Source organism: Fulmarus glacialis, unplaced genomic scaffold, assembly GCF_000690835.1.
Source record: "Fulmarus glacialis isolate BGI_N327 unplaced genomic scaffold, ASM69083v1 scaffold17092, whole genome shotgun sequence".
Lineage (NCBI taxonomy): Eukaryota > Metazoa > Chordata > Aves > Procellariiformes > Procellariidae > Fulmarus > Fulmarus glacialis.
In genome coordinates this window covers 46,467-60,841 of record NW_009198606.1, presented here as the reverse complement: position 1 = coordinate 60,841, position 14,375 = coordinate 46,467, and the positions used below count along the sequence as shown (strand labels likewise).

Below are 14,375 nucleotides of genomic sequence, written 5' to 3'. Positions count from 1 at the left end.
CCCGCCCCCCTTGCTTGGAAGTTATGTGAGCTTACAATTTATGTAGCCGGTCTGCTCTTCAGTTCATGCATGAATTAAATAGTGGTAATTTAGATTTATTCATGTTTATAAATAGGTTTGAGTCCTGCATGGAAAAACGTCAACTGTCTAGACTTTTAAGCTATTATTAATTATAGTTTTTATTCGCTTTTACATCAAATCGAAGCAAGTGGTATTTCTGTTCTATGTTGTATCTGTTTTTATAGCAAGTCCTAACAAGTGTGACAATATTGCAAGGCTGTGACTGTATGAAAAAAGCAGATTCTGGAAATGAGTAATTTGTTTAAGCCTCTAAGTCCTTTTTCTCTCCCCCTCCAGACTAGCATTAACAGCATGCTGAGTGTATATAGTGAAACTGGTGACTATGGCAACGTGAAGGTCAGCGGCGAAATCCTTCTCAACATCAACTATAGCTACAAAACAGGTGGCCTCAACATCCTGGTAAAAAGTTGCAGAAACCTGGCTGTTGCAGATGAGAAGAAGCAAAGGACTGATCCGTAAGCACAGAGAAGAATTTCTTTTTAGGCTGTGCTAGGGGTGTCCTCCACCACGTCACGCGCAGTGACGTAGCCTGGGATTGTGATATGAACCTGAGAACTCGTAGGATCCAGTTGCTACAAGCCAATGTTTTGATGATGGTTGGTTTTGGATTCCCTGTGGGAAATGCATTTTCAATATGTTTCTTAGGGCAACGTGTGCCTGTTCTGGGGAAACAATAAAATTACTTAAATTATCAACCTGTTTGATAGCAGTCTCTGCAAAAGGGCAAAAATTATGAAGGAATAGGGAGCTTGAATTGATTTCTTACTTCTAGAATCAAAACTAAACTATATGAGAGGAGTGATGTTTTGGAGGGAGGGAGGGATAGAGATAACTTTGGTTTCACGCATCCATAGATTCACTTTGCAAGGACCATGTTTTCTGAGCTTCTCATTATAGTTTTCAGGATAATATGTAAATTCTTTCATCAGGAAGTAATAATTAGTGTCTCTAATCATGTGTAATCCTATCGTATGCAAGTATGAAGTTTTTCATTCTCTTGTATTTTCAGTGTATGTATTTCCATATGTAACCAGTCAGTAATCGTATGCTACAAAAAGCGAGGTGTTAGGAAAGCTTTCTGCATTTCTGAGGATGAATAAATTAATTTAGTTCTGCCTTTTGTTATTCTGATCCTATCTGAATAACATTGCTATATATGTAGATAAAGACCATACCTTTCCATGTTTCACATATTGTCTGTTACGTGTGTACATTGTTTAGACTGAAAAAATTAATTTCCTTGTATGTGTTGCTGATGCAGCAGGTCCTTGCTCAAACTGCTCATTTTTATTCCTTGCTAATAATTTACTACTTGATCTGCAGATATGTCAAAGCATACCTTCTGCCTGATACGTCCCGCCAAAGTAAACGCAAGACCAAAATTAAAAGTAACAGCACCAATCCAGAGTTTAATGAAACGCTGAAGGTGAGAACACTGTTTCTCTCTCAGGCTGTGATGAATGTTCCGCTTGTGCTCACAGGCGTTTTCTATAAGTGTTCCAGTATGGGAACTAGAATTTGGAAGAGATGTCTCAAAAGGAATGTATTTAAGCAAAACCGTCTAGTAATCCTGAGAGTTGTAATTTCTGGCTTTCAGCACTGAGGAAGCGGTTTTGTTTGGTTCTCCCCTTTATAGGTAAAACTTCTATTAGTTTCCATAGATCTCTTTCAAAACTGCTGATGTTCCTGTCTAACCTGAGCTCAGAGATGTTAAAAGCACCTTAACGATTTTGTAAGCCCTAAGTTACCAACGGATGCTGACATAGAGCTAGATTAAAACTTCCTATCTAAGTGATTTTGAAGAGAAAATAACCTTTTGCAGTAAAATCTGAATTTCTCTGGAGGCTTTAATTTCTTATTAAAGCAGAACTGACTTTGATAAGAAAATGCCAACAACGGCTTCACTACCTGCCTTCCTAAAAAGCTGTGAGGAAATTCATTTTTTGTTGCAAAAGACAATGACAGATTACTTCCTTGAGAGCTGGTGGAGCAGAGCGCCCAGGCTCTTCCTTCCTTGCCTTTCACCCACGTCCACTACAGATGCTGAACTATTTTGAGCTCCTCATGAGCTGCTTATTCACCTCCTTGGCTCTGTGGTGCAGGTGGGAATGGCAGAGTTTCTGCCCAGTTCGCTGCCTGTCTGGCACCTGGACCACAGGGCTCCTGGTGATTCCCCTTCCTTGTCGATTGACGAGAGTTATCCCAGCCGGCTGTCATGAGGCCAGAAACTCTTTTTAGTTTCTCCTGAAATTTTTCTTTTTTTTAATTTCAGTGATGTTTTAAATAAGTTTCTTATAATAGAGGCCAATAGATGTTCCCTGGCCAGTATACTTGGTTTAACCTGGCTATAAAATCATTTTGCAGATTTACACACACTTGGTCTGGCCAAACTGCTTGCCAAGGGAGAGTCTCTTGTATAGCCTCATTTTCAAATGGTTTAGAGTAAAGACTTGCCTGAACTGGAAAAAAAAGGTGTTAGACTATTTAGCAAGGAACATAGCACTAAACATGTTTGCTAGTAGCGGATTTGGTGACGATAGGACCTAGCAGCTTGCTAAAAATGCAAATTGTAACAAAGAGGGCTTACTTGACTTATGGGTAGGTAAGCAAGAGCTACATCTGTTCGTCCCAACTGTTACTACCGTTAGAAAAGAAAAATAATTAAATCTGTATCTTCCCTCTTTGACTTTTATTCCATTGTTGCTAAATATGACATCTCTCACAGTGGAACTGTTGGCATCTAGGATTAAGCATTGTAGACATATCTGTACAGGAATAGCCTACTTGTGTGGCTCGCCAACTGACTTGACTGTTTCAGCTTTTGGAGAATATGTGTCTGTGTCCAGACGTTGTTCCTGATGCAAAAAAGAAGACATCTGGGTCTCCTCAGCTAACACTAGGAGAAGGGTGAATTTCAGGGAATTAATGGGCCTTTTGCTAAAAGCAGAGTGTGCAGAGCTAGAATTCCAGATGTTTATAATTCTCTGTGTATTTGCTAGAATGTGATGTTTCTTCAGAGGAGTTTTTTAATAGCTTTCAAAACCAACAATGGTTACTAAGACTGAGATGCTTGGTGAATGCTTGCAGATGCAGTTTTACTTGTTTTCAGAATTATTTTTCATAAGTTACAAAGATACAATTGAAAAGGAGAACAGTATTTCTAGAAAGTAGTGTACAGCAGACTCTTTAGGGATGAAAGAACCAGTGAGGTTTCTTCTTACAAACTAAACTTCGATGTTGATCTGCTTCTTTTACATAAACTTATAAGGAATTAACAGGGTCACAGTTTTAAGCATCATAATTTACTTTATAGTCATAAATACCCAGTAAATAATACAGAAAAAACACAATCATGATAGTAATATTAATTACCATGGATGCATAGTGCAAAGAAAAGAGTTAGGTTTAACATTAACATTATGAGCCTTCTAGCTAGATCAATCTTGTTTGCAAAGAAAACAAATCTCTCTTTCATGCTTCATTTGTTAGCTGCTGTGGGTTTTGTGAAATTGAGCTACAGCTGTAAAAGGCTCCATGGAAACTATTATTTATGCTTATTCTGACAGTTTCTTTTTCTCTTTTTCTGTTGGTAGTATGTCATCAGCCACACACAGCTAGAAACCAGGACCCTGCAGCTTTCTGTCTGGCACTATGACAGATTTGGACACAACAGCTTCCTTGGGGAGGTGGAAATTCCATTTGATTCCTGGAACTTCGAAAATCAGGGCGATGAGTGGTTTGTGCTGCAGCCCAAGGTAAGGGTTTCCAGGGACTGGTGAAAGTGTTGCAAAGCAAATTTAGCAAGGCTTAGTTATTTTTCCTTTGGAACGTGTTTATAAAACGGTGACTTTGAGTGTTTAATATGGTAATAAAAATAGTATCTTTGTTCTTTATTCAATCAAAGCATACTGGTTTTGAAGTCTTCATGAAAACTTTACATGTGATTGGCTACTTAAAAACAAACAAAAAACCCCCACCTTTTAAATAAACTAGAAGTTCATCTTGTAATAAACTGCAGTGGAGAAATGACCTAGTAAAGAAATTGATTGTTTTTAAAAATAGCGCGTAAACCAAAGGACTTTTCTACCACTTCCCCCTACCCAACCCTTAAGAGTTTATTAAAGAAATAGATCTTTTTTGTTTCAGTTCAAAGTGCTTCACACTTTTCCGCTGTGACAAAATCACTTATTAATCACTTATTCACCTTAAGTAGGAAGGTACAAGATAAGGCTTCTCAGCAGGCAAATCAATTGGTCTGTGAAACAGGACTTGCATTGTCCTTAGCTAAGGATAGGATGACTTCTGTCTCTAGGGCACCCCCTGCTTTGGCAAAGGTGTTTATTTTTGGAAGAGATTCAAAGAGCTATTGTAAGCTAGAGGATTAAAGGCTTCTGCCTTGCTTGCTCCTGCAGCAGCCAGAATCCCCAGAAATTCCAGTGGGTTAGATTGCCATTTCAGAAAGTGTACTTTTCTTGCTGCAGAAAAATCCAACGTTTTACTGCAAGTGATGTGGAGATAGACTCAGGTGGCTTGTTTGCTCTGTGTTCATTATTTTTAAGGAAATAGTGTTACGTTTGGGGTTTTAGGCAAGAGTGTTTGATTTGTGCCTTTCTGTCAGGTGGGAGATGGATCTGATTGCTGTATAATTAATTTCTAGGTATAGCCCTTTGAGGCTTACATCTAAACTGTCACAAATTTATATTTTAGTAAATAATTTCCAGAAGATACATAAGGAAACTGCTCTCTTCTTTGAACACTTACACCTCACACTTCATTAGTGGCAAGGAACACCATTCCCAGTTTCCTAGTTCAGCTTTGTTAATAAGGGTGACCACCAGCTCTTCCTTCATGGTCCAGACAAGGTGAGACCAGGAAGAGAAAGTGGCTAATGACGGCAAACATGTTTCAGTCAGCACTGTGTCCAGGCCAGGATTATACCGTCCTCCTTACAAGCTTGCTTCGTGTAAGTTCCTTTTGTTGGGTCTGCTCTTGAAGTAGAAGAAATGTCTACTACATCTCTGTCATAGCTCTGGCTGGTGTCAGATGTTGCTCTTACTTCGTACCCACCAGCCTACAACAGTAAGATACACATCTAGTATTTGTTTTGCTTGCAGTTTGTATGCAGTGTTGGTCTGAAATTGAGCTTCTTATCGTGCAGTAGTCTCTTTGTCATCTCATTTCAATCTTTGGGGGTTTGTGTGTGTATGGGTGGTTTCTTTTAATCCTAACAGGGGGGGAAAAAAAAAAGAATCATGAAGCTCTCCTGCTCAGGAAAAAAGTAATGAGGCGCTAAACATTTCAGCCATTCCAGATGGAAAATGTTGTCTGATTATTTCCAAACCCATTAAAAGGATTTTTAAATGAGTTCTTTTTTACCAAAGAAAGCAAACACAGAATTGATCTTGTCTGCCTCCTAAGTTGTTATAAATAATGTTTCTAAACTTAAAATGCTGCTAAGATTTTTGACCAGCAAAGATAATATTTTTTTAAAATATCAATTATTGCATTTTGAATTTAAAAAAAAAAAATCCACAGGTTAATACACATGCAAATTACATGCTGTTCTCCCATATGATCTGCCTGATAGAGACAGGAAAGGCAGTGAAACATTTCCCGGGTTTTATTACAGCACTTTATTTGTACTATCATGAATCATTTAGCTGCTTTAGTGAAAAGGTTGGAGAATTTAAGACCTGTATCTTCTATGAGCATTGAATGTCTGTTTTCAAGAGGAGTGTGGTTAAATCAGAATAAGAAGAGAAAATAGTTCTGTGGTTAAAGAGGGGGCAGAGTCCAGAGCCATGTTATATGGGGGCTTGGGGGGGAGGTTGACAAATTGTTCCTGATGCAAGAACTTACACCATCACTTGTCCACCAGTAGAACAGAAAAAAATAATCCTTGCTCCCTTTATGGGAAACTTGATACTAAACTTGCATAGTTTAGACCATAAGTGAGCTGCCTGACTGGCAAGATTTAGATGTTGTGCAAACTGTTCCACAGCCATTTACTACAAGTTTTCTTTTGTCCTCTGTTGTAGCAGCTGGCATCAGACAGTGGTGGAGACAGGGCCGTTTTTCTCAGAGTCAGTGCCGGAATGCCTGTGTTGCTGTAAAACTGCTTCAAAGTCTCAAAACGGCCATGTTGTTGTCACTGAAACTGCTTTGTGCCCTATCCCATCCTTGTGTACAGACTTAGCCCCACTAAACGTAGTTAGTGCCTTAGCCTTCAGTCTATGATATGAAGGCAGTGCTGACTCTGTGCATATCACCTTATGTATTTCTGGTGGGCTTTTTTTGGTTCTGTTTTCTCTTGATAATAGAATTTTGACCTTCCTGGGGAATCAGGAAACAAGCTGAATGCATTTCAGAGAAATACTGTCACTGATTAGACATTCGTCTATAAGCAGTTCTTTAAAGGCTTGTGTGGTACCTTGGTGTGTGTGTCTCAACACTCGAGGGTCCTCTTTCTTTTTACATGTGCTTTGTCCCTGTTGAGAGATCAGGAAGATTTGTTGATTTGTACCCAAATCTAAGCACTGAAGCATATACAGAAATGTGAGTATCTGAGTAGTCCCACCTCCATTAGCAGAGATCACTGAGCAAGGTTAGCATATGCCTGAGTTTTTCATAGACCTGATCTCTAATGTAAATGTACAAGACTTCTTTTTTTCAATGCACTTTATTTTTCTAGAAGTCAGTTTGAACTGGCATAACGCTCTCTCTGTGTTGCATCTATTGTTTTTAAAATGTAGTTTCCAACTTCTTACAAGGCAAATGGAAGTTCAGCATATGTCAGTGAAGGCCTAATGTTCTTTTAACAAGGATGCTTTCAAGAGCACTGAATGCATTCTTTCCGGGCAAGAGTCAAACATTTATAAAACAAAAAGATGCAGAAATAGTTGCTGTGTAGAAAAGGAAAAGGACACTGGGAATAACAGTTTTCAAGAAGTTTTTCTATTTCAGAGCTGGACTCTGCTTTCTTCCCTCACCTTGGTTCCCCACGCCTCCATTCCAAGAGCGACTCAGGAGTGACTCCTCTAAAGTACATGAAACCAATTAGGGTTTAAAATCCTGATTGGGGGAAATAAGGGCTGAATGTCATCTTAAATTAGCTGCAGTTTATATGTCCAGAAATAAGTTTGAGGGTTTTTTCCCTGTTTTTTTTTGCTTCACTTATTCATGCTAGATATCTCGCTCCTCCGTATGTTCACTGAACAGTGTCTAATGCCGCATGGCTTTATTCTTCCGAGAGCTTGCATTCCCTAGCTTATAAAGTTTCCTAAATTGTGATTGCATTCAATCTGGAATGTCTAATTATCTGAAAGTGGGCTGGTATGTCTTGATATGTTTAAGAAGTGTTTCGAGCATTATATTGGTACAACAAAATTAAAATCAAAAGAGGGTGAATGATTAACTTCAGCTGGATTTCTGTTTTGTTTGTTTGTTTCTTTTCAGGTGGAGGTTGTGACAGATGTTGGGCTTCAATATAAAGGAGAACTGAGAGTTGTTTTACGTTACATTCCCCCAGACAGAAACCTAATGCTTCCTCTAGGGCAGTTTCAAGGTAAAGAAAACATTAATGTCAATATGATAACATCCCTCTGAGTATTAAAAATCCTTACCTAGGTTGAAGTAATGGTATTAGTGAAGATTGAAATCATACTAAAATATACTAGTTGTCTTTATCTGTGGAAATTTTGAACCGTGAGTATGTTTCTCCTGCTCCATCCTCTTCTCTTACATTGAACTTAAGGAGACAGAAGGGAAGAGGAGTGTGCAGTCAAGTGTTAATGCATGGCTGTGACCTAATTAAAAAAAATTCACACATTAGATAACATAATTGAGGACAGCCACATAGAAATAAATTGTCTGCATCATAGTCTATGTATGTTTTGTTCAGCTGGTTATATACAGTGTATAGGTGATCAAAGTAATAGACTTCACTTAGTTCTTCATGCTTAATTACCCTTAAGCTTAGCTATCTTCTCATTTTCACTCTTTTTTCACACTGCTTTACCTGTGCTCAGTTTTACTGTATTACTGCTATAATTCAGTCCTGTAAAATATTATTTGAATTCTTCAGGGTAAACCATTATTTTCATCAACAAGGAACAGGGGAAAATAGTTACTAACTCTTTGCATTGTAGCAGCATGAGGGACAGCCATCATCTGAAGTGAAAGCAATCACTGGGTAGCACCTGTGTACATGGATATAGCAGACACAGGTATATCACTGTCTTAGTGACAGTATTGCTCATTAGCATTAGGATTTAATAGATGTATTAGACATTTTTCTTTTTCTTTCTCTTTCTTTTTTTGACAGATTACGTTCCTGCTGCTAGCAGTAATTCCAAAGTTTTCTCTCTTAAAAGCTAACCGTTGTCTGAAAAGTCCAGATATACACTATCTGAATTTTTTAAAATTAGTACATTTTAACATTATTCCTGATCTTTTTTTCTGATGTTTTCAGCCTGAATCAGTGTGTACGATCCCTGCTGATAAGCCTTTTAGAATCCACAGCAGCCGCAAGTACACATGTCCTCATGCTGCTGTTCAAAAGCAATAGCGTGTCAGTGAGCACCGTGTCCTTTGTCATGGTCTCCGAGGAGCTCTGCATCCTTACACATGGAATACCTGCGGTGTATTTCTGCATTTTAAGCTTTGCATTCAGACCTTGCTTGTGGTGTAGGGCTGCCTTAACGTCAGTGGTAGAAGTGGATTCTGAAAAGAGGGTAGGACTTACAGGACATGCAGTTCTTTGTGTTCACGAATACTTATATCTGGGCAGGACTTCAGATAGGGCACTCTGTTGTGTCCAGCAAAGACTAGCTAGTTACATGGTCAAGTTCTTTATCAAATATGGAGTGATTTTTCTGTCCCTGCCTTATTAGTTTCTCTACCCATAGAGAATCAGAATCTTCTCATAAAGAATACTTTAATCCCACTGCAGTAAATGATTAAAAAAAAAAATCTAGCCAAAACATTTACATTTCCAAATCAGTCTTGCAGTGTATATGTGATTTCTGACGATGATGTTGCAACTCTGTTCAACATGTATAGGAAAGAAGAGCTTTAAAAAAGGAAAAAAGGGAGACTCTCACATGCCGTCTGGAGGTATATTAGAAGTCCTCATCAAAGAAGCAAAGAATTTAACGGCAGTGAAATCAGGAGGCACATCTGACACTTTCGTGAAAGGGTCTGTGTTTTTTTTCCTCCCCATTTTTTTTAACAGCTGCACTGAATCATATTTTGGCTGACCCAGTTTGTTTCAATATATCGGTATATATGTGTATGGAGTGTCAGTCCTGAAAAGCAACTGGCATCTCGAAATGGTATGCTGAAGAGAATGATGCTGTGGAATAAGGGCAGAGAGGTACGAGTTGTCCCAATGGTTAAATACAAATGTATTTAAATACCACTCAGTCAAGTGGTATAGAATCATTCATACAGAAGTATCCAGTGTGCTGATGTGCGCACTGTTATAGAATATAACGTTTGGTAAAAGAAAACACTTCCACTGAGTTGGCAGAGAGAGGTAGGTGAATATTCATCACTCCTGGAGGCAAGAAGTTGTAAATTAGGGCTCTCGCACTGGAGATGATACCTGATCGGATGGTGACATTTACATTTTCAGGAAATTGAAACAGTACATATTTTTTACTAGGAGGAATAACCAGACTACATCCTGAATAAGAAACTTGTTTTCATGAAGATACAAGTCTATTTGGATCCCTTGTAAAACTGCAAATAGCACCTATAAAAGCTGGCATGCTCCATCAAGCTGAGGTTCTTTCTAATGGATGTCACCTGAAACATGCAGAAAGAGAAAATTCATTATCTGTGTGAGGAAATTCTGTTTTGATTCAAGTAAATACGCTAAATAAGAAAAGATTTTTCTCTCTTATACTATAAATAGTTTTGGGGTTTTTTCTAGTGCTTAACTGGGAAAGCTCTTTGGCATGTAGTACAGTGTCAAGGAGCACATTTAAACCCTGAGGGTTCCCAGGAAGTCTATCACTGACTTCAGATGTAGTGTCTTAACTCCAATTGTGTCTCGTTGTTAACATTTAATATTCTTTGACAGAAGACATTTAAAATTCTTTGACAGAAGACATTTAAAAATTCTGCTCTGATGGCTTTCAGGTTGGATTTTAAAGATGCATCATTTTGAAAAATTTAAGGTCTCTGTCACTTGTATGCTTGTATGCATGTGCATACATAAAGATATATATAGTGTGACATATATGCATCTTTTTATTAGATAAGCAGCATTTTGTGTTGGACGGTCAAAATCCAAACTCTATAGAAAATGCTATATATAGGCTATACTTGTGCTTGAATAAAATGAACATAATCCTGCATGCCTCATTATATTGGATTTTTTATAAATGTAAGTTATGCATTTGAAATGTTACATTTAGGAAATACTGGATAGCTTAAAACATTTTTCTTTGTCAGTTTTTGCTCTTAATGCTAGCTTTCAGAATTGCTGATTTTTAGATATGCTGTAGTTCATGAATAACAGTTTGAGTGCTGTTACTAAATGGTGACCATCCTGCCTTTAATTCTCTGGTGGAGCTGAGAATTCATCTTGATCTGGTAGTGTGCTTCAAGCTATCCCTAAGCTCATACACTTCATGTAGAAGTTTGAGCTATCCTTTCTATGTGTTTGTTCTCCCATGCCATCTCTCTTTGCCTGGTATATGTGAAGGCATTTTCTTTTACTGAAAATAGACTGACTGATTCCACTACCCCTTGTTCCCACCTGGAGCTTGCAACAGACTTCAGGGAGAAAATGTTGTCAAAGCCTTTTTACATTAGCAGTAGCAATGTGTGGCCAATAATTCTCTGGACTATCTTTAGTTAGTGGTGTTTGCTGTTGCTGACACGGATTATTCAGTGCAGTGGAACAGGAGTCTGTTTTCCTTGGACTGTTGGTCAGTCACGTGTCATGGCCAATTGCATAATCAAGTTGCCAGAACAAGTTGAGGTGCTGCAGCAGTCTGATCTGCACTGTTAGCTTGAGACTAGCTTGAGATAATTTCACATAGCTTAGCCCACTATTAGTCCCCCTGCAGTAAACGAGCTCATGTTTGTTGTCAAGTAAAAACCTGCACAGGAATCCTGATCGAGGTCTAGTGATTTGTATGTATGTGTGACCCTTTAGCATATATATGCAACCACACAGTTATTCCATTAACGTTGTTGAAGGAGGTGAAGGTACAGACTAGGAAAATTTGTACAGACCTCTGATTTTCAGCTAGAGTATTAAGTTCTTTTAGTTTCACTAAAGGAATTCTCCGCTAAAAGTAAAACGTTGAAAGGCTTGTCAGACTTTACAGCATTAGTGTTTCTGCACTCAGTAGGGTGTTAGGCAATTCAAAGTACTGGTGCTAAACTGCTGAAGTTCCTTCTTTATTAGTCATTTCTGTTTCTTTCTGGAGGACCTTCTGTCCTGCTTTTAGAGGAAGACTGGACTGGGCAGCTCCAGAGGCGCCTTCTAGCCAACATTTTTATGATCCTGTCTATATTTAGTCTCATTGAAATAAAAAGTTTGTGGTTAAGACCCAAGACATGGGGCAAGGAGACTTAATTTCAGTTTTTGCTGGTGATAACTGACACTGTAGCTATAAGAACAAATGGAGCACAAATGCTAAATATGCACTTCAGGCATATGCTTAATTTAGTAACAGTGGAGAATAGAGTCCTGATCTCATTTGAGTCTCCACATGATTGTAATTCTTTGTGACTATTATGTGACATCCTGTCTACATATTCAATTTTCCTTTTTTATATCTCCCAGATACCTTCTCCCAGATGACAGCAAAGCTACAAAACACAAAACTCCCATAATAAAAAAGAGTGTGAACCCCCAGTGGAATCATACCTTTGCTTTCAGTGGCTTGAATTCAAGGGATATACGTAACGTCTGCCTAGAACTGACTGTGTGGGACAAGGAGTCGCTCTCCAGTAATATTTTTCTGGGAGGTGTCCGTTTGAGCACTGGAAATGGTAAGGTCCCACCTGACTGGTGACTGCGTTTCTTATTCTGCTCTCCTTCTTCCCCACCCCACGTGATTCATGTATATGAGGGACAGAAATGTTAGTGAATGCATGGAAAGTATATGGGAACTTGGGGAAATTGAAAAGGGAGAGAAGGCAACAGGTAATCCGTAGATTATTTAGTTCTTTCCTTGAGCAAGACACAAAAATTTTGTGCCCAGTTGTACTTCTTGTGCAGTCTAGAAGAACTGGGAATACCTTGGAAGTGTTTCTTAGCATCCCGGTGAGGAGGAGGAGACTACTTTTTTCCAGCAGCAGCCTTTCTGCTGACAATGGTGTGATCTGGAAGAATTGTTGGTCCATTCCTCCTCTATTAGGAGAAAGTTGCTTGTGGTGCAGAGTGGGAAGGTTTATGTGCCTCTGCCCACATGCCACATAGGAGTGTAATGACAAACTGGTGCTCTCCAGGAGCTACCTGTTGTCAGTATAACTCCCTGTACAGGTGGCAGTGTAAATGGCTTGTCATCTTTCTTATATGCTGTTGGACCAAATGAGCGAGGATATTAAGTAACTGCTTACTAATATGCCAAAATGCCTCATGTTTTTGTAATTGCCAGGTGTAAGTAATGGCAAGGAGGTTGACTGGATGGACTCTCAAGGGGAAGAGCAGCACCTCTGGCAGAAGATGATTGACAATCCTGGAGCTCCTGTGGAGGGGATATTAATGCTGCGATCCAGCATGGGAAAACGCAGACTCTGAAAGACTTTAACTACTGAGGAGTACCACAGGTACTCCTGACTTGAGTGGTGTTCAAGCTCTTGTCACTTTGCCCGTTTGAAAGTGGGGAAGTGTTGTACTCTTTGCCTTGGATATAAAGGCTCTGAGTGAGATTTTAATGCATTCTGCACTTTTATGCACATATTTTTAACCCAGGCTTCTTGTATGGATTATGTTTCTCCCGAAGCCCGTGAGAATTTGACCTTTTACGGAGATCGGACTGGCTTTTTCCGTCCCTTTGGGTGACTGGTGCGCAGCTGATGAACACCTCTGCCTGTGGGGGGCACGGAGTGAGCAAATTCTCTAGTTAGTCATTTAGTAAGTAATGCCTGGTTTACCTATCTCCTTCTGGGTCAAAGATGGCCTAGAAGACAGCAGTGGTACAGTACAAGCAGATTCAGAGTGAGTCTGTGCTTTGGTATTTGAAAGATAAGAAGCCATAATGTTATGAAGGATAACATACAACGTTTCCTTATCACGTTTGCTCGCTGGGCTGCGCCGTGTGCAGGGTGGCAGGCTTGGGACCAAGCAGCCCACCAAGGAAGGCCAATGCACTGTGTTGCACACTAGAAATAGGCAGCAGGTGAGCTGGCGTACAGTGCTGGTGTTCTGGAATTCTCTGGGTTATTTTAATGCACTGTATAAAAGGCAGACTTGTTTCAAGTAATCGAAGTAATCAAAGAGCCTCTAATGAAAATAAATCGTAACAAATCCCCAAACAGTTTCCAGAACTACATGGTATTACTGTGTTTCTCATTCAGTTGACAGCTCTAGCCAAGATCTTCTGGTGTCATTGAAAGGAGGGAATATGTTCACATGCCTGTCCCCATCTGATGAGTTGCTGAGATGAGACACACACTGGGTTTGGACATAGTTAGCTAAGACCTTGATTCAACAGACTGTGTAGTAAAGTGACGTGATTAAAGCACATGCCAGAATGATTTGCACAACTGTGGAACTTTCTCTGACTGGGCTGGGATCTCATTGAGGCGTGCCCACGCAAGTTAATTACTAACCAGAGTAGGACTTTTTTCTCCTGAATATCCCCCTGTGAGGTAACAGTGGATTTAACGATAAGAGTGGGTTTTGGCCACTTCAATCATTAATCTTTTTAACCGTGACAATTGTTCAACAGTAATTTTGCCATTTGGTTTCCTGAAGTGATTTTACACCTACTTAGATCCCCCATCCTTTGGAGACTTACACAGGTCATATGTGAAGAGCATGCTGTTTTGAATAGTTGCTGTGGTCTACTCCTACCATAATGAGATAGGATTATAATCTTTTTTCAAGGACAGCACATGTCTGCTTGCAAGATTGGATAATAATATAATTGCATGGCATGTGATTGCTCAGGGTATAGCACAAAGGAAGATCAGTAAACTGAGTGAACAACATTTCTTCTGAATTTTCCAGAATTAGAATACAGCTTCATATTTGAACTGATAAATTTGTCTATAGCTATTCTTACCTTTTTTATTTTTTTCCCCAAATGTTTTATTTTTGAAAGCAA

General features: G+C 39.2%; 1 protein-coding gene across 1 annotated transcript; it reads left to right on the top strand.

The window, feature by feature from the left end:
• Window positions 1-357: 357 nt before the first annotated feature.
• SYTL5 (synaptotagmin-like 5) lies at window positions 358-12,844 on the top strand (the record flags this gene model as incomplete). Its single annotated transcript, XM_009572980.1, has 7 exons — window positions 358-536; window positions 1,405-1,507; window positions 3,675-3,836; window positions 7,537-7,645; window positions 9,142-9,277; window positions 11,885-12,093; window positions 12,702-12,844. Coding segments are annotated over 7 exons (1,041 nt in total), but the record flags the coding sequence as incomplete, so codon positions are not given.
• Between the last annotated feature and the right edge of the window lie 1,531 nt (window positions 12,845-14,375).